This window comes from Lygodium microphyllum, chromosome 10 (genome assembly GCF_053477565.2).
Source record: "Lygodium microphyllum isolate KBCC chromosome 10, Lygodium_microphyllum_v1.1.10, whole genome shotgun sequence".
In the NCBI taxonomy this organism is placed as follows: Eukaryota; Viridiplantae; Streptophyta; class Polypodiopsida; order Schizaeales; family Lygodiaceae; genus Lygodium; species Lygodium microphyllum.
This window is the reverse complement of record NC_141144.1, coordinates 13,980,523-14,008,407: the sequence shown is the minus strand read 5'-3', so window position 1 is coordinate 14,008,407 and position 27,885 is coordinate 13,980,523. Positions and strand designations below refer to the sequence as shown.

Sequence of the window (27,885 nt, the reverse complement as noted above, 5' to 3'; positions counted from 1 at the left end):
CTACACACCATTTATGGGTCTTCTAAACATAAAGAATCAGAAATCCATCTATTTGCCACGCTTTAGTTCAAAAAATCCTCATAAGTAGATGGATTCCATTTTTCTTTTGCTAATCTCTTCTATCATTTTGGTTCAAATGTTCATACATGTCTTGCTTGTGGAAAATATCCCCACTTTTTCCTTTGCTACACCTCACAGTCCATGTGAGTAAATTGGTGAAGAATGATTGAACTCATCTCAATCCAAATGCTCATTGCCTTGAGGTACAACTTCCACTAGAGAGCTGCATACTATTTAAGAATCTCCTAAACATAAAGAATCTCAAATCCATATGTTTCCCACGTAAAAGCAAGGGCATTCTTCATCTCCACCTAAGGATAGACAAGCTTCCCATCTGCCTTGCCCTTAAACTTTGGAATGGTCAACTTCATTGCCATACTTGCATCATTATCCCCAAGTCCACAATTAGCTTTCAAGCATTTCAATTTTGGCAAATCATGTAAATTTGAAACAAAGCCACAACATATATGATGCCCACTTTGGGCTCCAATTTGTATCCTTTCCAAATGTTTATCTAAATTACTCCTTTCTTCACTCCAAAGGAGTAGATATTCCAAATAGATTTGCTTCGCACATTCCATTCTGCCAGGTAAATGACAGATCCATGTCACAAGTCAACCTTGAGAAATAGTAGCATTAACTCTTGTAACCAAGATAGAAGTTGTGCCTTCAAATTTAAAAACTAGAATACATAAGCCTAATTTTTATTTGAGAACTTCCACCTTTGAACCTTTGATCTATTTGATGCAAAAATTGAGTACCTCTTTGAACAAAATACTATGGCTAGCTCCAATTTTTGAAAAGGCAAGCTATCTACCTATTCTTCCTATAGTAAAATCATGTTGATGTGAATTAGGAGTTCTCCCCCCTCTTCCTAGTTCTCATCCTCTTTTCATGAGGTGTCATGTTAGGTGTACGTGTCTTCTTGAACATGAGGCTACATTTGAGATTGGATTTGCACCTGTAACTATATATAATTGCCGTAAAAGTATGATTAAGTACTTGTTCCTTTCAAGGTTACAAACTTGTGCCCTTTTATTGGGATAACATTGGTTATAGCTAGACATCCATCAATCTTCTATCTGAATTGGGGTGGACAAAAGCTTTGGTTGGAAAGAGATTCTAGAGCAGAGTTTTGGCCATTCCTTGATCTTATTTGCTTCTCTTGTGGTTCTCAAAATACTAGCCAAGTTTAGGCAAGACACCCCCCAAGGAGGTTTATGGAATCCCACAAGGATCCACTGTGATGATGGAAGCCCATAAGAGATTACTGAGATCAAAACCGTGAAATGAAATTCAAAAAGCATACAAAATTTGAAGGCATGGACACATTCGTCTGAGCAAGTATGCCAACCACTTCACATTTCATGTATATCCCTATTGTAATGCATGTCACTCTTGTTCAAACTTAAAACAATCAGCACCAAGATAGCAGTCACACAAGTCTGTCTTTAAATCCCATATACATTCTGAATCTAGCTTAATAATTCACAAGTTTAATTCACCTGTGATTCATTTGGCAAGTGCTTGATAACAAGCGCTTGGATCAAGTCTCAATGCAATGTATTTTACACAACAGATAAGAAAGATATGTTCTCTTCATTTCAATGAGCTTGCACTGACATGAAAGCTTGAATTTGCCCTTTTTAAGAATAATTAGGCTTTTTCTTACTTGATCTTACAATTCCGTGTGTATAAAATATGGTCACTTCATCCAAAAATCAGTAAATGGCAAACATATAAAAATGACGAGCTAAAATTAATTAACGGAAAACCCACATACGTGGCTATCTTTAAATTCATGAAGCAAGAGTGCTTTTAGCATTCAAGTGTAACAACATTAGGACTTGACAATGTCATGCTCCGCCAGCACCAAATCTTACATAAACCCATGTACTCATGTGAAAGGTTAGCAAAATCTTCACACTTCTGCAGCACGTTAAAATACCTTTTGCATTTCAGGTAAAGCAATTTCCAGCAACTCCAGGTTTACCAAGATTGTTGGAAACAGTCTTGCCATTTTTTTCTCTCCTCTCGGTTTGTCCTTGCAGGTGATGTATCACGCACAAATGTTTGAAAACCAAAGAGAAAAGCCAGCAAAAGCCCCAAAAGCAATTGCGAAAAAAATCAATGGCAACATGACAAGCTGTACCATCATCCCATATCAACTGGGAAAAAAATCTAGTCCAAGGGTAAGTAAGACCTGCAAGATCCTGCTTTGTAAGAAAACAACATAGCAGTCCTTGACTAGTGATCTGACCCCACAGCATGCCAAAACTGCTCTGCTCCTGTGTACCAAGGTCCACAACTCCAGCTTGTATGCAGCATTATGGTGCAAGGATAGCAGAAAATCTTTTATTGGCTTGCAACATGAAGCTGATTACCCGGACCTTGAAAAATATGGATTTGTAGTAGACTACACCATACAAACCAACCATGAAATCAAGCCTCTTGGCTTTGAGGATCACCTTCATATTCCACCAAGCTCTCATCTACCACAAAACCCCAAATAAGCACAAATCCAACGATGGCAGCAAACTGAGCCGCAAGAAAATATTTGGCGCGTCGCTTCAACCTTTTTTCTTTCTCAGATCTGACCTTGTCTTTGGGAGGTTTACGTGAAGCTGTAAAGGAAACAGAGAACTCAATTATAAAGCAATCACATTGTAATTAGCTGTCAAAATATTATAGCAGACTTGGTGCACATAGTGATGCTGCCTACATTTTCTTGTATATGTACATGTAACTCTACGAAGAGCCACTAGTGTTAGCTCTTGCATGGTACATAAAAAATCCCTCCTCTCTTCCCAAGAAGAAAACAGAAGTAAAAAATATTCACAAACCTTATCTCGTATATATACATTAACTCTAGGAAGACCCACTACTGTTAGCCCTCTTCCAAGAAGAAAACAGAGATAAAAAAGTATTCGCAAACCATAACTGACCAAACACTCTTAACCTCAAGCATATGCAGAATTGCAAGATCCTTCAAATAAGGCTTTTTAAAAGGAGTAACTGGAGGAGTTTGCACTTTCTCAAAGATCAATTTCAAAAAGAGGCTGAACAAGCTTCTGGTTGAGAAACATAACCTGAGCCCCATGATCTAAGAGATTCTTTAAAGGCATATTTCACAAGATGTTCCCCAAGGCTTTGTACACATCACTGTCACTGTGATTGTCTGGTCATGCCTTCCAGGCTGAGGCACGGTATGCTTCATAGTGTACTCAAATTTAGGTGCTTAAAAGACGCACCTTTGAGTACATGACTGCCACACCTTACTGGTGAATGAGAAATCTGTTGCCACTGCACCTACTATCTGTGTCAGTCACAATCACCAATGACAAGTGTACTCATAGCTGTCATATTTGCTAACACAGTCCTTGAAAAGAAAGTTCAGAACAAAAGGACCCGTTCAAAATAGTGGTTGTTCACACACCTGAACTGGTTTATTCTAAAAACAAAGTAGGGCGTTAGTTTGCACCACCACCTATCACATTTTCTTTTGTAGCGTTTTCGCTTGCAACCACTTAATTATTAGTCCCCTTTTGGTGGTGGTTGTGAAACTTTTAGAACACCTAATCATCATAGCCTAAATTTGTTGTTGCTCCTCTTGGTTCTTTGGAGTAAATTGGTAGTAGCTATTTTGGCCTCTTCTTCATTGACCGTTCCTTAATCTTCAATTTGGCAAGGTTTTTTGCCACTCCTCAAATAAGTGCCTAGGATTGTGGCAATAAAAACACTTCCCTTTTTTCTTTTTAGTGTCACTTTGTAATAAGCCCACTTTAGCTCTTATAAGAAAGGCCAATCCTTCAATGCTACTTTCCCCTTGACCAATTCTTTCCTGTTCACAAGTACTTGTGGGTCCCTCTTTGATTTTTTCTGCCTCCCACCCTCTCCCCCTCCTTGACCTTACTATCCTCCATACACTAGGACACCTCACAGTACTTCGTCCTCATCAGCCAAGCATGCATTCACTAACAAGACTAGGTCAAATCTGATGAGACATGTCTCTCGACATACAAAACTTGTGGGAACTTGTCCAAGGGCTCGAACCCCAACCAAACCCACACCTTGTTCCACCAGAGGTGGTCCACTCATGCAAGGCCAAAAATGCCTTTCCTACCGTCGAGCTGATGCAAGGTCTCTTGCCACAATTCCATTCATAGCTACAACATTTTGACCTAGCATCGGAGCATCGGAGCAGTGGGAACTCTCTCGACTGACCCCTATGCGGCTCAAGATAGGACTTGTCGTATAAATCTTGACCATGAGCTTCAAAATTTTAAAATCACTAACAAGGATGAATTCTCCACTGCAAGGGCTCCTAAGTCCCCTCATGACCAAATCACATTGTTTCTAGCCACCTAGAAAGTATTTCCACTTTGTGTAGTAGGTGATCTCACAACCCACCATGCCTACATTTTATGAATTTCAATGTCAACTACTGCCTTACGCTCAGTTGTTCAATTAGTTTCATAGTGCTTCCTCTAGAAAGGGAGGACTTGTTGTCTCTTCTCAAAAGGGGAAATAAGAACAAGGCAACAAAACTCAAAATCCAACACAAAACCCAACTCAAAACCAAAACCAAAGCTAAGCGAGATACAAGAAAACTCCTAGGCATCCTTAAAACTCAGGTAACAAAATATACTTGAGAAAAAATAGTATTGCCGACATTGTTAGAAGGCTGGCCATTTGAACGAAGAGTATCGATCAAAGGCAAGAGGCATGCAACCAATGAAAGACTTAGGTCCTTGCTCTTCCATCAAGCAACCCCCAACTGGAAAGGCAAGGTTATGCCCTTGGACATCACAATTGTTATGCCCTTGGACATCTAGATGGGCGCTAGTAGCATTGGTCACAGTGGTTACAAAGTGACTTGGTACGAATGCACTAAGGACACTTTAGGATTAGAGTCCTATAAATAAGACTCAAGCCCCTATTGCATACATTCATTGTGTAATCACCACTCTTGGACTCTTGGCTCGTTGGCCGACATATTTGTACACTAGGATGGCGTGGGCTATGTTGAGAAACCCTTCACCTGCAGTTTTGCGTTCTGTGTTTTGCGTTATGTGTTTCACAGTGGACAGCCCCAAAAAAGGGGTTGGGCGCCCACAATGGGGCACCACCCTAGACAGCCAGTGTCCTCCCTCCGAGCGCCATCTTAGACAGTCTCTTGCCTGTTTATAGGCTGCCTCTATCACTCATTCTTCACGGCTGATTCATTCAATCCGTCACTTCTTCTCTCCAGTCTCTCCACTACTCTCACATCCCTTCAAAAGGACATTGCGGTTCGTGGTTCGTGGCTGTCTTCATCATCTTCCTTGTGCTAGAGCACCCTTGTTCCCTTGTATCACATTCACTCCATGATTCAAATCTTCATCATTCCATTCATAAGAGTTTCTTCTCTCTTCTCTTCTCTTCTCAATGTTTGTTGAGTTCACTCCATGTTCCTCCCTGCAAGCCCTACTATCTCATTGGTACGTCGTCTTTTGACAAGCTAGTGGTATGGGACGCCAACCCTTAGGATGCAGTCGTTACCCTGAGTATTGCTAGCTCCCAAGCTCAAGGGTGAGCTTGTTTAGCTCAAGAGTGGGAGGTGAGTTTGATGTCCAATCCCTTTTGTGGTGACTTTGGCTTACGTCGTGTCTCGTATGCAAGTTGGATCCTAGGGGGATATTATATTGGTATCAGAGCGTCAACTTGCAATTGGAGTTTGGACACAAGATTTAATGATGCGCACAAAACCACTTTTGCTCATGGAACCATGATGGTTCACACTTGATAGGTACGCCTTCATCTCGTTAAAGGTGGTATGGGACACTGCTGGCTGAGGGGACGTGCACAAGGGGTACATGCAAGTGGTGGGTATGAAAGCAAGGTATGTTTTTTGTTTTGCATCCGTGCTCGGGCTTTGTGTTGAGGCGATGCTTGTGTGCAATAATTTTTGGCGATGATAATGACAAAAGTTGAGGAAGTTGCCACTCTAAGGCTATGGTAGACCATTGTCAAAGGCTGAAGTCTTGTAGCCCAAATAAGCATCAAAGTTTTGACTGACCATAATTTTTGTCAATGTAACATTTAATGTTATTATTAATTTTAATATTGATGAAATATTAAACGCCATCATTACTTTAACATTTAATGCTAGCATTTCTCTTAATATTAGCCTTAAATATTACTTAAACATTCCTATCAAATGATGGATATTGTGGAGACAAAAAAAAAATCATATTGTGAAGAGAGAAACAGTCATGTCATAGAGAGAAACAATCGAATTGTGAAAAAAGAAAAGTATTGATTAGAGAGAGAATCTGAGAAGAAAACATAGTTGTTTCCGATAGGCCATCTTAAAGCTCAACATGGTAGATGAGACGAGAGATATGGAGATGGTTAGGAATGGCAAAGCAATTCGAAGGAATGGTAGATGAGGGGCAATCAAACCTCATGGACAGCACGTTCCTAAAAGAAAATGAAATAGAATTATGAATCATCTCTTTTGAAAAAGGAATATGGTCTTCTCTTTGGAAGGGTTTACCAAGACATCATTATCCACATGAAGCTACCCCCTTCCTTGACTACACCCACCCACAAAAAAAAAGACTGCTTTTTAGTATTGCAAGCTGCCTTTCCTATCATCTACTCTCCTCTCGCGCTCCTTCATCTTCGAATTATCTTACTCTCTCTCCAAAAGTTTCACTTCTTTTCTACACTTTTTTCTCTCATCAATATCATGGCTTCTCATGGGGTATCTCCTTTTGATGCACCCATTCCCAATGAACATCAACACATGGAGGATACCTATTTGGCTTCTCTCGAACCTGAACACATGCACATGCAACATCCCAAAGTTTCTTCTTCTTTCAAATCGAACGGAGTTTCATCTCTCGTGGTGACTCTCCAAGCTCAAGTAAAAGAAATGCAACAATAATTAGCCGAGCTGTATACTCCCCATTTTGCATTTGTACCCGCAGCCATGAGGACGTTACCTCTTCAATTCCAACCCAATCCATTTTAAGGGAAGAAGAAGGAATGTGAAGAGACGAATATCAATTCATAGCTCGCCAAGTGGACGGCATATTTTGATTTGTATCAGTTTGATGATACCCAACACATCAAGCAGATACAAATCATGATATGGAGAAAACCATGCACTTGGTGAGCAAGTCTACACCCTAAGCTGATAACTTGGGCTGATTTTTAATCCATTTTTTGAAGACATTTCGGGACAGATTGAAAATTTCCGAAAATTATTTGAGCTTGATATGGGAAGAAAAGTTTGGATGTGTAGTCTCAAAAATTTAAAGATCTATTGCATAAAATGAAGGCCTTGAATGATCCTCAAGCACTGCTCTACGTGAGATACCTTTTTGGATTGCCGTCAAATTACTAGAATGAGGTGCTTCTCAATCCTCTTCATTTGATTGAGGACGTCTACAGGTATGCAAAAAAAAATTATAACACTTTGACTGCAAGCAAGGCCAACTAGTCGACCGGGGGTTCAAATCGAGCTACCTCAGTTTTTAAGTCAAAGAAATCAACTACCCCAGCAGTAACTCATCACCCGTCTTCAGAGTTGCATAGGAAAAAGGACGGTAAGCACAAGGTTACTCGCTTTGAGAATCGCTTGAAGGGCCGTTGTTTCGTCTACCATCAATGGACCACCTTCATGGTGATCGCTAGTGCCCGCAGAACAAAAAGGTGAAGTCAATTTCTTTGACTTCCATAAATACGCTTGGGACTCCAAGTACATCTTTTGAATGTTTATTTGAAGACGATTTTGTTAATACTAGCAATAGCAACAGTAGTCTCATTAATAAAACTATTTTTTGTTCACGTGACCTTTTAAAGGTCACTAGGGGTACAAATGGCCAAGAAATTATAATTTTATTTGATCCTAGTTCTACTCATAATTTTATTTCTCTCATTTGATACAAAGGTTATGGCTCCATACGGTATCCGCTAACCGAATGTATCATGTCCGATACGCGAACGGCCTTACAGTAGATTGTCAAGATTACATGGTACTGAACTTGGGTCTCTCAATCCAATAGTATAATTAAATCATGGATTTCCAACTTATTAGCCTTGACTATATCGATGTCATTCTTGGCATGCCATAGTTCTTTGAAAACTTGTATATTGATTTAAAAAATCATGTAATTTCTTTTAAGCTTAATAGTCATTTCTATGTAATCGAGGATTGTTTACCCTTTGAGATCACAAAAAATAATGTACATAAGATTTCAACAATGGAGCTTACTCAATGTTTTTCCAATTCAAATGTTTCAACTTATGTTTGTTTTATTGAAAAAGTTCAATTATAGATTCTTGATGTAATTCCATTACTTTTAACAATAATCTTAATATTAATTCAAATGTAATGGAGTATTTGGATTCAATATTGCATGAGTATAGTAACATCTTTCCGTCCAAGCTATCTAACAAAATTCTGCCATCTCGTAAAAACTTAGATCATAGGATTAAAACGTTGCCCGATAGCCATTCCATCTCTCAGAAACTTTATAGATTTACCGTGAAAGAGAATGATAAGATAGCTAGGCAAATTCAAGATTATTTAGCTAAGGGATTTATTGAGCCAAGTAAATCCCCATGGGGTGGATCTATCCTTCTCACTAAAAAGAAAGATGGTAAGATGTGCTTCTATGTCAATTATAAAGGTCTCAATAAGGTGACCATCAAGAACAAATATCTGCTGCCCAGAATGAATGACCTTACAAATCAACTTTGTGGTACACAGTATTTCACCAAAATTCATCTAAGGTCTACATACTATTTAGATAATGGATAGCTTCGAAACATGCCAAAATTGTGTTTCTAATGCAATAATGACATGATCAATTTTTAGTCCTACCTGTTGGATTGACCAATGCTCCGGCAACTTTCAAATTGATGATAAATAATTTATTTCGTCCAAATCTTAGAAAGTAGAAAGTAGTTATAGTAAGTCGTTGGAGAAACATGTCGAATACTTGCATATCATTTCATCTATCTTGAGAGCAATTGTTTGCCAAACTATTTATGTGCAAATCTTTTCACACAAAGCTATTATACCTTGTCATGTCATCTCAATTGATAGCATTCATCTTACCTAAAAAGGTACAAGTAGTACTCGATTGGTCTATTCCAAAAAACATAATGCAAGTTTTTTTTTTTAATAGATTTTACTAGATCTTTTCAAAATTAAATTAAGAACTATACTCATATTGCTGAATCCTTGACACATTTGCTTAAGGGTGTCCAAAACAAGAAAAAGCACATTAGTTCGCTAGTTGTTTAGACTAGTGAACTCGATCAATATTTTCAAACATTGAAATAGCTCATTACTACTGCACTAATGTTGCAAATTATTGATTTGAAAAAGCCTTTCGAGGTTCACACAAATCTTCTTGGTAATTTGGAAAGGACCGTAATATCTTAAAGATAATTTATAGCACTTTGCCGATACTCATTGAATTAGAGTCTTTTGGGACTTTAAGGTAAACCCACATGTCTGTTTGGAGCTCTCTACGAGTACAATGTTGGTTAGCATAAAACATAGCACGATCCTGGGCTGTTTGAATCCTTTTCCTCGCAATTGTCAACATTTCTTGCATATTGTGCAAATAGTCACCTCAAACTGTATATTCATCCCCATCAGCTATGTGGCAATAGGTGGTTTCGGCTCATAACCATACATAAGCATAAATCGGCTATAACCACTAGCTGAATTCTTAGCACTATTATAAGCAAACTTAATCTAAGAAAGATAAACACTCCCTGTCAAATTGTCTACAGGAGACTTATGCACAATGCATATTCTCCATAGCTTGATTCATTCGTTCGGTCTGCCAATCGATTTTTGGATGTTCCAAGGACAACAAGGACATAACAAAGCATTCTTCAAATAAAATTTTAGAAAAGACACATGAAGCCTTAAGAGTATTTATCGAATTCTTGGAAGTAGACTTTGCCTTTTTGTTCTAGGGACATTCGTGATCACCGTAAAAATGACATATTTGATAGCAGACGAAACTTGGCCCTTCAAGCGATCCTCACTGCGAGTGACCTTACGCTTGCCATATTTTCTCTTGTGCAACTTTAAAGTTGACTAAGGAGTTGTTGCAAGGGTAGATGACTTCTTCAACTTAAAGGTTGAGGCACCTTGATGGGAACCCCCAGTCAATTGGCTTCCCCTACTTGCAGCCAAAATATTATCAAAATTCTTTGCATGCCTGTAGACATCCCCAAGCAAGTGAAGCGGACTATCTAGTACCTTATTCTAGTAGTCTGGTGGCAATCCAAAAATGTATCGTACAGCACTTGAGGATCATCCACGGCCTTCATCTTATGCAATAAATCTTTAAATTCTTAAGAATATGCATCCAAGCTTTTCTTCCCCATATTAAGCTCAAATAATTTTCAATCTGATTGTCAGTCACGAAAGATTTCCGAAAAGTGGAGAGAATAAGCCCAAGTTGTTGACTTAGGGCATAAATCCACCCGCCGAGCATATGCCTTTCCCTATAAGATGATTTGTCTTTACTCAATGTGCTCAACATCATCGAACTGATACAAGTCAAAATACGCCATCCATTTGGCCAACCATGAGTCAATGTTCATCTCGTCACATTCTTCTTCTCCCTTTAAAGGGATCAAGTTGGAATTGAAGAGACAAGGTCCTCAAGGCTGCAGACATAAATGGAAAATCGGGAGTGCAAAGCTCGACTGATTGGCGCTACATCTCCTTCACTTAAGCTTAGAGAATTGCCACAATGGACGAATGTCCTTCAAACTTGAAAGAATAAGAATCTTTAGGATGCTGCCCATGCGTGTGTTCAAGTTCACATACGGGTATCCTCCATGTGTTGAGATTCAGTAGAAATGGGTGCATCAAAGGGAGATACACCAAGAGAAGGCATGGTATTACCAAAGGGAGAGGTTTTGAGAGAGATTGAGAGAAGAGTTAATTTAGAGTTCAAGGAGTGTGAGAGATAATAGCAGAAGAAGCAAAAACATTCTACATTTAATGCAAAACTAGAGTCCTTTTTTGGAGGGGTTGGGTCGGTGGGTTAAGGAAAGGGGGTAGCTTTGGTCGCTTCAGTCAAGTAGTAAAATTAGTACAAAAGCCCAACATAATAAAGCTTGATAATGTTCAAACTCTGTTTCTTTCTTCGTTCTTTTCAAAAGAAGAAAAAAAAACGTGGGCTAGTGGGAGTTTGACCATGCAGGTCAACAAAACCGACTAGCATCTACAACTATCTCTAGGGGGGTGTCGACCCCTCAGCACATGTTGACTTCCTTCTCACACATGGCATATTCCACCTCCCCCTTTTGAAGGGCCGAAAATGGTCATCCACTTACCTGCTGACACTCGTCATGGCACAAACATACGAACTGCCGTCCATCTCTGCTACAATTGACCCACAGCACCCCTTCTACGATTGTTCCCACATAATTATCTGGAACGGGGAACGGAAACAAAAACAGGACCCCTTGGAATGGGGGGAACACCTAAGGTCACAGAACGGGGACAAGGAAAACAACACATGTATTAAGTATCCCAATTATGCCTTGCATGACCCAAATTGCCACAAATTGCCCCAGTTGGCCCTTAATGCTACAAATTGCCCAAATTGCCTTAAATGTCCCAAAATTGCCCCAATACCCCTCAATACTCCAAATTGATCCAAAGGCCCCAAAATTGACTCGATTACCCCCATAACTCCAAACTTCCCTAAATTTCCCCAAATACCCCAATTTCCCTTGAAACAAGACAACACAAATGGGTGATTACCTTGGAATTGAAAATAGAGAAGGCTGAAATTTGATTGTGATTTGCAAGATTGATAATGTATCAAATGCGAACTCTGCATGGACTCATGATTGACTTGTGGCTTGTTTTGATACTTTGAATCTTTAGCCCAGAGATGAGAGAGAGAGAGAGAGAGAGAGAGAGAGAGAGTGAGTGAGTGATTAGGTGCATATTAGGCAATGAAGATGGATGACCAAGTGGCAAGAGTGTGATACAAGCAAGAAGAAAAAATAGGAAAAACAGCATTTTTTGTCAACGGGATTGGAATGGCCGTTCCAAATAGGGAATAGCAAGGGGAACACCAAGGCATGGCAAGGAATGGTAAGAAACGGGCCAGGGAACGGCAAGGAATGTTCCCTAGCCATTTCATCTCCTCTACGGGTTTGGAACATGTTAGGCCATTCCTATGGACCGGAATGGCTGTTCCCTTTTTCTATGGTTCCCCAACAACACACACGACTGCCTATCTCTCTCTTTCTCACTATTGTTTATCACGACAACACTCTGTCTCTTAACAAACATCGTCTGACTTCTTTCAATTGCCTCTCTCTCTCTTCCTCACTATTGTTCGTCACCACAGTAGTCCATTGTCTCTTCACAAACATTGTCCTTCTCTATCCACAAGTTTCAATGAGTCTTTCTCTCTCTCCAACACCCAAAGCCCAGATTGACGATAATACTAACATTAGCATTGATGAAAAGTAAAGCTAACATTCACATTGATGAATACGTTAACATTAAAATTAATGGTAGTATTAACATAAACAATAAATGTACAAACAACACTAACATTTAATATTACACTAGCATTAAATCAAAGGTAGCATTAATGTTGAATTTTAATTTACTATCAATGAAAATTTTATGTTCTTGATTTGGGCTACAAGGTTTCCTCCAATGATAATCTACCATAGCCTAGGAGTGGCAACTCCTTGGACTCCAACCGTTGGAACAATCGAAAAAACTAATATGCACTAGCATCATCCCAACACAAAACCCGAGTATGGGTACGAAACATACATTGCTCTTGTATCCACCACCCGCAAGCATACGAGAGCCCTCGTACACGCCTCTCCCACCAATATTGTCCCATACTACCCTTAACGAGATAAAGGTGTACATGTCAAGCATGAATCATCACGGTATCGTGAGCAAAAGTGGTTTTATGCATGTCATCGGATCTCGTGCCCAATTGCAAGTTGAAGCTCTAATACCGAGGAGACCCCCCCTTGGATCCAACCTACACACGAGACGCAATAAAACTCAACATAAAAGGGACTAGACATCAGACTCACCTCCCAATCATAGAGTTGAATGGGCTCACCCTTAAGCCTGGAAGCTAGCAACACTCCGGGCCATGACCACATTCCAAGGTTGGTGTCCCATACCACCAACCCACACCATCCTAGTGTACGGATGCACTAGCCAATAGGCCAAAAGTCCAAGAGTGGTGATCACATAGTGAATGTATACAATACGACCTTGAGTCCTATTTATATGGCTCGGCTGCCCTACCCCCAAGGTGCCCTTAGTACCTTTGCACTAAGTCACCTCATGACCACTATGACTAGTGTTACTAGCACCCATCCAAATGTCCAAGGACATAACACTGAGGATATTGCTAAGGACAACAATCATTCATAAGGAGGGAAGTGTTATGCCCCTAGATATTCAGATGGGCGCTAATAGCATCATCGGATATTTGTCCAAGATTTATCAATCCAATCAGTACGTACTAGTATTGGAAGGTACAAATTGGATGCCATTAGACATGACAACCATGAGAAGAGCTTTAGCGAGGAGATCTATGAAGTGGTCTTTCTTCTTACAATACTTCATGGTGATCCTAGCATCCAAGATCTTCTCATAGATGATATGGTACTAAATCCCTGGGTGCTTTGTCCATGCATGGAATACCAAGTTTCGGGCAATAGCTATACAACTCTCATTGTCAACACAAAAGAGAGGTAGCATGGCTCTAAGTACAATTAAGCTCTTCCAACAATCTTCAATGCCACACAATCTCACATGTGGTAGATGATGCCACTCGATACTTGGCCTCCATAGAAGATAAGGCTATCATTAGTTGCTTCTTGCTATTCCAAGATATAGCACTTGCATCCAAAAAAAAAAAAAAAGTAAAAGCTAGTTGTCGATCTCCACAAATGAACATCACTAGTCCAATCGAGTTTGTCCATCCACGTAATACCAATATAGTGTCCCTTTTACCTATTGGATAGAAAATGCCAAGATTCGAAGTTCCCTTGAGGAATCAAAGAATCCTCAAAGCAGCCTACCAATAAGTTTTCTTGGGCTCACTCATAAACCCTACAACCAAAGCATCTGGAAAACAAAGGTCGATCCAAGTGTTGAATAGCCAAATCAAGGATCCAATCAGCCACCAGTAGTTGGGAGCACCAACAATCTGTGAATTTGGCTGAAGTCTTCCAATTAGTTTGCATAGGAGTAGAGATGGGATGACATGTGGTCATCTGAAAGGTGGTAGAGAGCTTCTACACATACTGATGTTGGGGGAGAAAAATCCCCCTCTCAATCTACTATATCTCATGACCTAACAAGAAATGCAAAAGGCCAATGTCGGTATCTCAAACTTCTCCTTTAAGGCATGCTTTGTTTGCTTAACCATCTCTGTATAGTCACCTATAAGTATGAGGTCGTCCACAAATAGCATAAACACTCTGACCATACCGGCTTAGGTGTGGACATGCAAATTTGGATCAAAGTTAGACCTCTGATACCCCAATCCCTCCCAAGGAAAGGCATATATCTTATCATTCCAGGCGAAAGAGCCTATTTAAGGCCATAGAGGACGTTCTTCAATCTATACACCTTACCATTTAAAGTAGACAACCCAAGTGGCTGCTCCACATAGATATCCTTCTTTAAGCCCCTATGCAAGAATGCCGACTTCACATCCAGTTGGAAAACTAGCCATCTCCTATAGCTAACTATGGCAAGTACAATACGAATAGTGGCCATCTGCATGGTAGGAGCAAACATATCATCAAAGTCAACACTTTGCTTTTGTGTGAATCATTTGCCATGAAGAGGGCCTACTCCTTGTCCAACATGCCATCAGTAAGATATTCGGTCTTGAAGACTCACAGCACTCCTATCACCTTGTAATGAAAGACCTAAGCGCTAACACCCAATTCTGCTCTTGATGACTTGGAAATGTGTGCAAAAATAGAAACAAATGTGCTCGTCATGAAAACATTTTTTGTAAAATGGCATTTCATTTTTGTATTTTTTGTTGAAAATCACATATTAAGCAATGTATAATTCTGGGTCCAAAGGTTCACATTAAAAAATGTTGAATTTAAAAAAAAAGGCCAACACCTTTTATCCCATTCTATAAATTGAGAGGTCTTTAGACTTAAGTCCATGTATGCCATTCAATTTTTATAATTCAAGAAATGAAAAGGAGGAAGTTTGTGTCATGGGATTTGAGAGGGGGGTTGTTGAGTTGGTTACAACCTCTTTCTTCCTTGGTCTTCTCCTCTCACAACTCATTTCCCTTTATGTCACTTTGGCAAAACTCTTGCTTCTTGTTCTTGTTTCTTTCTCTCGTATGTCCCATTGCAAGATCTAATGGAAAGTGAGGAACAGGAAGAGAGTAAAGATGGTGATAATGATAGATCTCCCGTATGCCTGATTCTTGTGTGTGTGAGCATGGCTTTTTGGTGAGAGGACGGGTGTTTCTTGCAGGTTTTAGAGTGCACGGACATCGTAGATGCCACCATGAGGCCTGCTCTCTTAGTAGATTTGATGTTGTTCTTAGGCTCTTTATTTTCGGCAATCTTGCCATGGGGGTCAACTCATGGATGCTCTTAAAGATTGCAAGAAACCATGGTCAAGAAAAAATTAATCATTTTGAGCTATGAAAGGCTAGATATTGCAGAACTTCAAAGATTTTTTGGTTATTTGAAGAGCAACAACACAGAAACTTAAGATTGAAGGTTGGTTTGAAAGAAAAGATCTAAGGAGTGTTGAGATATCGAGCTCCACTCGTGATATGCCAGGGTGACCGTTGTGTATTTATATTACCGACTTATTAGCTGCAGATGCGGTTGGTACACCACCCATGAATAATAGCTAGATGACAGCTATCCATATCTACTCTAGTTCGTGGCTCAGTTAGTATGCAACCTTAGTTAGTTGAGTTTGGTTTGAGACCCATATATAGGGTTCTTCTATTTCTCTATACTAGAGTTCTTTTGGTTTACACAACTAAGAAGAGGAAAACCGTTTTCAGCCTCCACCTTTGTGTGTATTCCCCCATTGTGTAAGTGAGAAAGCTACAAGTGAGACTCCTTCCTTCTCTCCCACAATCTTGACATGGTATCAGAGCTTGGTTCATGGTAAGGAGCTCAAGAAAGCAAACCAAGTTCGCGGCGTTCTGGTAAGAGCATCAGTGTTGCTTTTATTTTTCGAGTTTGGGAGCAAGTCTCTGCAGGTAGCACAGCCGGAAAGTGCAAGAGTGCATTGTCTCAGATTGAGACGCCCTTCGCAGTGTAGCAAGAGGGCAGTATATACTGTGGGAAAAGGGCTTTAGCCCTTGGTTACCCTATTTTTTTGATTCGAGGCCATTTCGGGGCCTGTTTTGGAGGCGGAAGCTTTCCGCACGCACTCAAGAAAAGGCCCTGTTTTTTACTGTGCGACCACTGTTCTACAGGTCGGTGAAAAGTTACCATAGAAATTGCATCGTATGCCTGTGTGCAGAGACATTGGGAGTTACAGAATCATCCTTGTTGCCTGTTGATGCAAAATCGTCACTAGAAAGTGACTGTGTGGTCAAATATCACTTTCGTCAGTCTTGCAGATTTGCCCTTGTGAGGCTGAAGCTGTGTTTTTTGCAGTGACAGAATTTTTTGCAGTGTTCTGTAATGGCATCTGATTCTCTTTCACAGATTGTCACTGAAAAGCTTGATAAGAACAACTTTCAAGCATGGAAGTTTAAAATGACGAATTTCCTTATGGGAAAAGGATATTGGGAATTCGTTGCAGGAAACGAAGAAGAACCAGTTCTTCCTGATGTTCCCAATCAACAACAAATGCAGGCATTTAAAGGATGGCATGAGAGAGCCAGAAAAGTTATATACTGGCTCTCTATCAATATTTCAGACTCTATGATTGTGCATATTCAGGATGCAAGTACGCCAAAGAAGGCATGGGATACTTTGTCAAAAGTGTATAGCACAAATACGCAAGCCAAGAAAATGCAGCTCAAGCAAGAGTTGCACAATGTGCAAAGAGAAAGTATGAGCATCAATGACTACCACATAAAGGTGAAGAAGATTGCAGATGCACTTACTTCCATTGGGTCGCCAGTGGAAGATGATGATTTAGTTTCTGTAACCTTGAATGGTCTAGGAAAGGATTATGCACAGTTCTGAACATCAATTTCCGTCCGTGAAAGATTTCTTGATTTTGAGGAGTTGATTGCTCTTTTAATTTCTGAGGAGCAGAGAAATGGTGGTGCATCTTCTTCAGGAGGAACTTCAAAAGAAGCTGTCTTCTACTCAAATGCTGGAAGAGGTAGAGGTAGAGATAGAGAAGGCCGATCTGGAGGCCGTGGTAGAAATCAGAATATGCAGCAAATTCAAGAAAACCAGTCCTATGGAGGAGGACGTGGTAACTCTAGAGGCAGGGGAAGCCAAAGAGGTTGTGGTAGATGGCAAAGAGGCCAAAATGGAAACAGCAATGTTGAATGCTACTACTGTGGTAAAATGGGTCATATGGCTAAAGACTGCTATAAAAAGCAGAATGACATTATGAATGGAAATTTGCAACAAGGGAATTATGCATCTTTTAGTAGATAGGGTGATGACAGAAATAAGCATTTGTTTATAGTGCAGCACATGACCAATTCTGTGACAAGTGCAGAAGAAAGCAACGATGTATGGTATGTTGACTCAGGTGCATCAAACCACATAACAGGTCATGCAGAATGGATGCAGGATGCAAGGAAAATGGAAAAACCAGGATTTGTGGAGACTGGTGATGATACTGCACATCCTATTGTGCAGATTGGAAAATTTCCTTTGTCTATGCAGGATAGGAAAAAGAAATACCTGTCGGATGTATTTCATGTCCCGAATATCACCAAGAACCTGGTTTCTATTGGTCAAATGGTTGAGCAGGGCTTGCAGGTCAGATTTAATTCTTATGGATGCTTTGTTGAGGATATGAAAAATAAAGGTCGCTTGATAGTAAAAGAAAATAAGAAGGGCAGAATATTTACGTTGGATGCAAACGTGCCTAAATTGAGTGCAGCAATGTTTACACATGGGACCGGTGTAGTTGCAGATATTGATATCTGGCATAAATGCATTGGTCATATTAATGTACAACGACTTAAATCAATGCAAGCCCAAAATATCGTCGCAGGATTGCCTAAATTCAAGGTTGCAGAAATGCATAAGGTATGTGAAGCCTGTCAATTTGGAAAACAAGCAAGAAAACCATTTCCTAGACATGTTCAAGAGAGTAAAAAGCCATTGGAATTAATCCACTCTGATGTGTGGACTACTAAAGCTGCATCTATTGGAGGCTGTCATTATTTTGTCACTTTTATTGATGACTATAACAAAAAAGTTTGGATGTATTTTATAAAAAAGAAAAGTGAAGTGTTTGGGCATTTCAAAACTCTTAAAGCTATGGTTGAAAAAGAAACAGGCCTGCAAACAAAATGCCTAAGGTCAAATGGAGGGGGAGAGTACCTCTCAAATGAGTTTGCAAGGTTCGTGCAGGAGCATGGCATAAAGCAGCAATATTCATGCAATCATACTCCACAACAAAATGAAATTGCAGAAAGGAAAAACAGGCATATTGGAGAGGTATCTCGTACCATGCTCAACGAAAAAAACTTGCCAGATTTTTACTGGGCTGAAGCAGTTGCTACAACAATCTATATAATGAACAGGACTCCCACTGCAGCAATACATGGGATGACTCCAGAGAAGAGATATACTAGTAGGAAACCAGATATTTCTCATTTGAAGATTTTTTGTTGCATTGCCTATGTTCATGTGCCAGATGAGTTGAGATCCAAGTTGGATCCAAAAGCTGAGAAGTGCATCTTTATTGGTTACTCTCTGCAGCAGAAAAGGTATAGATGCTATAACCCTTCTACTCGTAAGTTTACAGTGAGCAAAGATGTTGGTTTTGATGAGATGAGTAGCTGGTATAAACCAGTAAATGTGATTGATGATGTAGATGCACAAAATGGTAATGCTGCACAAAATTCACAGAAGCAGTCACAAAATATTATTGGACCTGGAGTGTCCTCTAGTAGTGGTTCACATTCTTCGCCATGGAAAGGCAGATTGAGATAAGGAGAATCTTCTCAAAACAATACAGATAGTGGTATGCAGGTTTCACGAAAAGGAAAAGAGAAGGTAGATCAGCCCATGTTTGATGTGAATGCAGGTCACTGTTATGTGGATGGTGAATCCAGTGGCTTAGACAGAGCATTGATTATGAGTTGGGTATTCCTTCTATTGTTACACCTGGAGTAAGGAAGACCAGGGATGTTTTGAGAGCACCTGGGAGTGAACCTACTTTGCGCAGGTCTACCAGAGCTAGGTATCCTGTGGATAGGCTAAAACATGATGGATTTACAACCATTCACTATGCCTATATGGTCAAAGTGATACAAGAACCAGAACCCACTTCTTTTGAGCAAGCCATGGGAAAAGAAAAATGGGAGAAAGCCATGGATAAAGAAATGGATGCCTTGAAAGCAAATGCTACATGGGAATTGGTACCATTGCCTAAAGATAAGAATGCAATTGGTTGTAAGTGGATTTATAAGGTGAAGCACAATGCAGATGGTTCTGTGATAGATACAAGGCAAGATTAGTAGTCAAGGGGTATGCACAAACATATGGCATTGATTATGAAAAAACATTCAGTCCGGTTGCAAGGATGGCAACCGTAAGAGCAGTCGTTGCTATGGTTGCATCAAAGGAATGGTCTTTACATCAGATGGATGTAAAGAATGCATTCTTGCATGGTGATTTGCAAGAAGAGGTCTATATGGAGCAGCCACCAGGTTATGTGCATATTGTTCATCCTGAGTTTGTTTGCAGGTTGAAGAAAGCCTTGTATGGCTTGAAGCAAGCACCTAAAGCATGGTCTGACAAGATAGGACAGTATCTTGTCACTATTGGCTTTCAGATTTCCAAGGCAGATTTCTCACTTTATGTGAGAAAAACAAAGAAATGTATTATGCTACTTGTCATTTATGTTGATGATTTGATTATAACAGGTAATAGTGATGAAGATATCCTTCATGTGAAAATGCTATTGAAGCAGAAGTTTAAGATGAAGGATTTGGGAGAGCTGCGTTATTTCTTGGACATTAAGGTGATTAGATCACCAAGTGGGATACGGCTCTTGCAAAGGCAGTATGGATTGAACATGCTGTCCAAATATGGGATGACAGGCTGTAAGCCTATTTCAGTTCCTTTGGAGCAGAATGTGAAGCTGAGCGCAAATGCAGGTGAGCTTCTCGAAGACCCTACTATGTACAGACGCATAGTAGAAAGTTTGATTTATATGACTATTACCAGGCCAGATTTGAGCTATGTTGTTGGATTGGTAAGTCAGTTTATACAGGATCCAAGGAAACCGCATTTGGATGCGGCTAGACGCATACTCAAGTATGTGAAGTCCATATTGCAGTATGGACTATTGTATGAGGCTGGGATTCAGATACAGTTGCATGGATACACTGATGCTGATTGGGCTAGTAGTATTTCTGATAGATGATCTACCAGTGGATATGTGTTCTCTTTTGGGAGTGTTGCAGTCACTTGGAGCAGCAAGAAACAGCCTACAGTTGCCTTCTCGAGCAGAGGTTGAGTACAGGGGTGCAACAATGGCTGCATGTGAGGTAGCTTGGTTGCATAAGCTACTTTATGATATGCATCAGCCTACAGATGGGCCAGTTGTCATTTATTGTGACAACATGAGCAGTATACACTTGGCAAATAACCCAGTCTATCATCCTAGAACAAAGCACATTGAGGTGCATTATCACTATGTGCAGAAGAGGGTTCTATTAGGTCTTATTGATCTAGTTTATGTCAGCACAGAGGATCAGGTAGCTAACATATTCACGAAGGCATTGGGCGCAAAGAAGCTGCGCAAGTTCAGAGACCTGCTTAGTGTGCAGGAATTGGGATTGAGCTCGAGGGGGAGTGTTGAGATATCGAGCTCCACTCGTGATATGCCAGGGTGACCGTTGTGCATTTATGTCACCGACTTATTAGCTGCAGATGCGGTTGGTACACCGGCCCATGAATAATAGCTAGATGACAGCTATCCTTATCTACTCTAGTTCGTGGCTCAGTTAGTATGCAACCTTAGTTAGTTGAGTTTGGTTTGAGACCCATATATAGGGTTTTTCTATTTCTCTGTACTATAGTTCTTTTGGCTTTTACAACTAAGAAGAGGAAAACTATTTTCAGCCTCCACCTTTGTGTGTATTCTCCCATTGTGTAAGTGAGAAAGCTACAAGTGAGACTCCTTCCTTCTCTCCCACAATCTTGACAAGGAGAGGTATCAAGAGACACATTAATGTTTGGAGAAGGAAGATAATGATCATAAAAAGCTTAACAAGAGCACTATCCTCAATAGTCAACATTGTTTCAAGCCATTGCATTTATGCCGCTTGATGGTATGAGTGAAAGAAATGATGAAAGAGGGAGCTTTCTAATCTTCGAAAGCAATCGATCATATCTACTTACTAACCTAGAGGAGCAACATGGCACCAACAATCCTCGCCAATATCAGTGCTGGAATAGGGTTGTCAACAATCAAATCAAATCAATTGAGTAATACCCCTCATCTTGACTAGGGTTGTATTGGCTCACCAATAGCACCTCACTAGTTGTCTACTTCTCCCTTTATACCTAGCATATTTGCCTTCACCTCCAACACCATTTTCCCAAGCATCATAGAATTCCATTCATCTCCTTAACCCTTCATCCACATGGCTTGCAAGTAGAATTCCATCTATCTTATCCTCTCTTTACCACTCTATCTATCTTATCCTCAACACCATTTCTTTCCTATGTTGAGGGTGATGTCTTTTTGTTCAAGATGATTAAAAGCCCTCTCTTTTGTGTGTCATGAGTCATTTTTGGGTGGTGTGCTCATAACCAAGGCAGCTGTGAATTTCTCTTTTGTGTGTGTTCGCTTTTTCCCTTCCAATAGGAATTCAGGAGACCAAAGAAGAAAGATGAAGATCAAGCCTTTTCATGAGCTTATCGTGGTTCCTCTTCAAGTCGGTTCGCAAGGAATGATGACCCAAAAATGTGTGCAAAAATAGGTACAAAAATGTGCTCACCATGGAAACATCTCATGTAAAATAACATTTTACTTTTGTATCCTTTGTTGGAAATCACATATTAAGCAATGTATAATTGTGGGTCCACAGGTTCACCTTCAAAAATGTTGAAGGAAAGAGAAAAGATCAACACCCTTTGTCCCATTCTATAAATTGAGAGGTCTTTAGATCTTAGTCCATGTACGCAATTTGATTTTCATAATTCAAGAAAGGAAAAGGAGGAAGTTTGTGTCATGGGATTTGAGGAGATGGGTTGTTGAGTTGGTTACAGGCTCTCTCTTCCTTTATCTTCTCCTCTCCTGGATCATTTCCCTCTCTTCCACTTTGGCATAACTCTTGCTACTTGTTCTTGTTTCTTTCCCTCGTGTCCTATTGCAAGATCTAATGGAGAGTAAGGAAGAGGAAGAGAGCGAGGATGGTAATAATGATAGATCTCCTATTTGCATGATTCTTGTGTGTGTTAGCATGGCTTCTTGGTGAGAAAAAGGGTGTTTCTTGCATATTTTTTTGTGCATGGGTATTGTAGATATCATCATGAGGCCTCCTCTCTTGGTAGATTCGAGGCTATTCTTGGGCTATTCAGCTCTATAGGCTCCAAACCTTGTTTCATGGCCTTTCACCTATGTTCATACTTCAATGTCTCTCCAGCTGATGTGGGGATGGCACAAGTCATCAACCCGTAACAAATGTGTAGAAACTTTCATATATGTCACTTATTACGACAAGAATGTTGTAGTCCATCCTACAGTTCTACTCCTCAAGAATACCTTCAATGCCTGTATCACAAAGGATCTGGCAAGCCCATCAAGGAGGAGACTGAATCCCCCCATTTCTCAATCTCTTACAAAGTCTCTAGATCAGCCACGTGCTAAGAATATGATAGCTTGAAAGCCTAGGCCAATTGAGTAAGAGAACAAAACTTTTCGTACCATGCCCGTTGTGCCTACTTCAGCCCATACAAGGCTTTCCGCAAATGGCAAACTTTCTTTTCCATACCCTCCGTTACAAACCCTAGCTAGCTAAAATAAACTTCCTCATTCAAGTCACCATGCTAGAAAGTAATCTTACTGTCAAGCTAATGTACATTCCAACCATGATGTGCAGCCAAAGCAATGATTGTGCGGATGGTCGTCATACATGACATGGATACAAAGGTCTCTTTGTAATCAATGCTCTATCTTTGAGTATAACCCTTTTGAATGCTACCATCTACATGATGTTTAAGCTTAAAAGACGCACTTAGTGCCAATGGGATGCTTGTGAGATTAAGACAGGATTGAAGCTCAGCACAGAATGCAATAGACAGTGTGAGAGTGAAGCACGACACCCAATGCAATAGATTGAAAGAGTATAAACTGAAAGTACAAGGTACAACCCTTAAACCTTAGTGTTGTAGGGGGTGTTCACACTCGAACACGATAAGTGCCCGTAAGTGTGTAACATAAGCACATACAAAATAAGACCATAAGTTTGGGGGGGAAACCTCTTCTACCAAGAGTAAAAAGTGTCCCAGCGTCCTATTGATCACCGACACTCCTACGTGAGCACCTAGCGTAAGTGAGGCGTAAGTGAAATACCCAACAAACCCCCCTGGAGTGAAGAGTGATCAAGAATACAAGAATCATCCGCCACCAAAGGAGATCAAATTTAAAGCATTGCGAAATGCTTCAATTTTGTCACAAGGAAGAGCTTTGGTGAAGTTGTCTGCCACATTACTTGTGGTAGGACAATAGACAAGGCTGATATCATCTGCATGTAGCCTCTCTCTAACAAAGTGATAATGTATCTCAATGTCTTTCGTGCATGCATGAAACACTAGGCTCCGTGCCACTGCAATGGCACTCTGACTGTCATGAACAAAGGAGTAGACTCTGTAACAGATACATCCAGATCAGCTAGCAAGCGTCTAATCCATACACATTCAACTATGGTAGCGAAAGGTGCCTTGTATTCAGCTTCACATGACAATGTGGCAACAATGGATTGTTTCTTGCTAAGCCAAGATATGCAAGATGAGCCAAGAAAAAAACGATTGCCACTAGTGGAGTGGCATGAATCATAATCACCAACCCAATCAGAATCACTGTAAGCATGTAACTGCAGTGGTCCCCCCTTGGCATAAAGCAATCCAAGAGATCTAGTACCCTGCAAGTAACAGAAGACACGCTTAACAGCTTGCCAATGTGACATGCGTGGCTGATGCATATATCTGCTTAGGGCTGAAACTGCAAACTGTATGTCCGGCCTAATGTTGCATAGGTAAATAAGATATCCAATTGCTGGAGCATATGTGTGTATATTAAAAAAATCAGTCATCATGTAATGATAGCTTTAGTCTAAGTTCCATTGGTGTACAGACTGGCTTGCAATCTTGTAAGCCAAACTTCTCAAGAAGTTTACCAATGTATCTTGACTGTGATAAACCGATACCTCTAGCATCATGTATGAACTGAATGCCCAAGTAATTATGCAAAGACCCTAAGTCTGACAAGTCAAAAGCTTGCTGCAAATTTTGTTTGAATGCTGAATCTGATCAGCATGTATCCCTGTAAGCAAGAGATCATCAACATATAGACAAATGATCAGCATGGATCCCCCCTCTTTACATACGTAAAGGGAAGACTCAGATGAGCTGTTTATGAACCCTTGGCTAAGCAAGAAAGCATCTATCTTTGCATACCAAGCTCTAGGAGCTTGTTTCAAACCATATAAAGCTTTTTTTAGCTTGCAAACCAAGTGTTCCGATCCCTCAACTGCAAAACCAATGGGCTACTGTACATATACTTCCTCATGAAGTTCCCCATGTAAAAATGCAGTTTTAATATCCAACCGATGCACAGTCCATCCATAATGGTCTCTCCAAAAGAGGCAATCCATCTAGCATCTGTGTACGTTGTAAGAGCATCAAGCTACCAAAGTTCACATGCCCCATCCGAGCATGCGATAACTTTACCTATATCATAGCGAGTAGATGCCGTGTACACTGACTGATCAACTGAAAGAGCATCCAACTCATATAACCCATGACATAAAGTGCCCATCAAGACCAAAGTCATGTGTTCTTTGTTTCTTACCATGCATCTATCATTATCAAATGTGACCTGCAATCCACAACGTGCCAAAGAAGGAATAGAGAGTAGATTCTTCTTTATGCCTGGCACAAACAAAGCATCCTGTAGACGGAGAATAGAGCCATCAATGGCTGTGAGTACAATCTCCCCAATACCTCTAACACGGTATGATGCATTGTTGGCACATTGTACAGACTTGCCAACTGGAGCTGCGCCAACAAAAGCAAATAAATCTATGCGAGATGTAATAAGCCTAGAAGCACCACTATCAAAAAACCAAGTGCCTACATCCTCAATAGAGCTAAATGCTCGATCAGCCCAAGAAATGTCATAATTACATGTGTAAAAGCAATAGTCCCTGTCTGCAACAAAGGGCGTGGACTCAGTAGCAATGGAAGGAGCATCAGAAACACACATTCATGACTCCTTCTCCTTGGCAATGCGCTTTCTGCACTCAGTGATGTAGTGGCCTGACTTCTTGCAATAATGGCATTTGCCATTTTTGGCTTGCGTGTCCCCTTGTTTTTTACTTCCCTGTGAGGTGCTGGAAGTCCCAGAGCTCTACAGAGTATTCTTTACTTGGCTGCCTTTGCCCTTCTGTCTAGCCATAAAAGCCTGCTCAGAGGCTATGGTATCCACACCACTATTTCTTCTTGTTTACTCCTCTTCTAGAAGCAAACTGACTAGCTGAAGAAAAGTGATTGGCTGTGTGGCAATCCTCATGGTGAGGTTTAAGGCCGTATTAAAAGCCAAGTATGAAAGAGGTAATGAGTTCAATGTAGTGGATATCACCTATGCATTTAAATAGTACTCATCAACATTCATAAGTTGCTCATGCAAGTCTTGAATTTTATTCAAGTGATCTTGAATAGAATCACCCTCATCCATTTTCAATGTCTCAAGCTCTTTCTTTGGGCAGCATGTTTGTTGTCCCATGAGATATCCAACAGCCATTTAGGCATTGTCTTTGCTTCCCAAATAGCAGCCCTCTTTGCGGTCATTGCATCATCATGACCTGTTGCCTCAATGGAGGAAAAATCTGGTTGAAAATCAGTATGGGGAGGTTGCTGAATTTGCTGTGATGGTGCAGGAGATTGAGCAAGTGCATGCTCAACAATCTCTAGCAATGATGTGAATAATGACATAAGCGAATAAAACACATCTTTGGGGCCAACAATTGGCTGATTTTTGCAATCACACGAAGGCATTTCTGAATTTTCAGCAAAGACAACATCTATGCTGACAAACACTTTGCCTGTAACCAATTGATACAACCGATAGCCGTTGCTCTCAATATCGTACCCCAAAAAAATGCATTTAATCGCTTTGTCCTACAAGTTGTGTCTCTTTTGAGATAGAATATTGTTGAGAACCCTTCCCCAAAATTCATTTTTGTCCCTACTTTTTTAGGGTTTCACTTAGAGGACAACCCGGGTTGGGCGCCAACAATCTGGTGCCACCCTAGATCGCTAGTACCCTCATACTAGTGCCCCTCTAGACAAGCTTTTGCCTATTTATAGGCCACCTAACTCAGTCCTTAGTAGGTCTCTCCCACACTCCATTAGTCATCAAACACTCTCTCTCTCCCATCATCTCTCTCTCTCATCTCCTTTCACCATCGCCATCTCCTGCTCTGCCATGCACCAACCTCCACCATCATCTGGGTAGCATTTTGGTGGCAACCTCCCTCCTCCTTACCTGGTGCTTCTCTTCCATCATGGCCGACAACTCGTGTGCTCCTACACCTTGTGTTTGGAGTCCACACCCTTCTAGCGCCAACTTCCACCTGCCTAGCATCATCTTCCATCCTTCGGGTGTCACTCTTCCACCTACATTTGGCTGCCTAGAAGTATCCTCATCAATTGGCATCATCCTCTTCATCTTGGTATCAAATTTGCAACCTTTATACGCTACATTTGCCAATCACGAGGATCCACCCATTTGTGTTTGCTACTTTTGGGATCTCCACTTCAGCTGGCGACCTTCTCCACCAAGCATCAGCATCAAAGATTGTTGACACTTGCGTTTTCAGCTTCTCGCTCATCCTTACCACATCTAGTTGCTGGCGTCAACTCATCAAGCTTGCATTTGCAAACTCCCAGGCTTCTTCGGCTGTCTCCCTACTCTAAGCACCAATCTTCATCCCTAAGTTGCAAGATTCAAAGGCTCTTTTTTTTTTAAGTCTCCCTGCTCCATGCGACATCTCATCATCCTTGTGTTTGCAAACTTAGAGGCTTCTTTGGCAATCTCCCTGCTCCATGGCATCTTTCGTGCTATGGCACCCTTGTATCAAATTCACTTTATTTCAGTCCTCCATCATCTTGTTGATTTGAATGTCTCTTCTCTTCTCAATGTTTGGCTTACACTCGCTATGTTTCTCCCCGCAAACCCTACTGTCTCTCTAGTAGCTCGGTTATTTCTTGACATGGTATCAAAGCCAAAGGCACTCAGTGAGCCGTGAAGATCCTCCGTATCAAAGAAGGCAAAGACAAGTCGCAAGTTCAGTATCAACATCTAATAATTACTCTACTTCCGCTACATCACTAGGAGATATCATTTTT

General features: G+C 40.6%; 1 protein-coding gene across 1 annotated transcript in view; it reads right to left on the bottom strand.

Moving 5' to 3' along the window:
- Positions 1 to 1,993: 1,993 nt before the first annotated feature.
- The window catches only part of LOC148029729 (metaxin-like protein), an 84,759-nt gene continuing 58,867 nt past the window's right edge, over positions 1,994 to 27,885 (bottom strand). Inside the window, exon 6 of the mRNA XM_087686046.1 lies at positions 1,994 to 2,684. Within this exon, the coding sequence (XP_087542172.1) occupies positions 2,503 to 2,684 (182 nt within the window). The 3' untranslated portion in view covers positions 1,994 to 2,502. The remainder of the gene's footprint in view (positions 2,685 to 27,885) is intronic.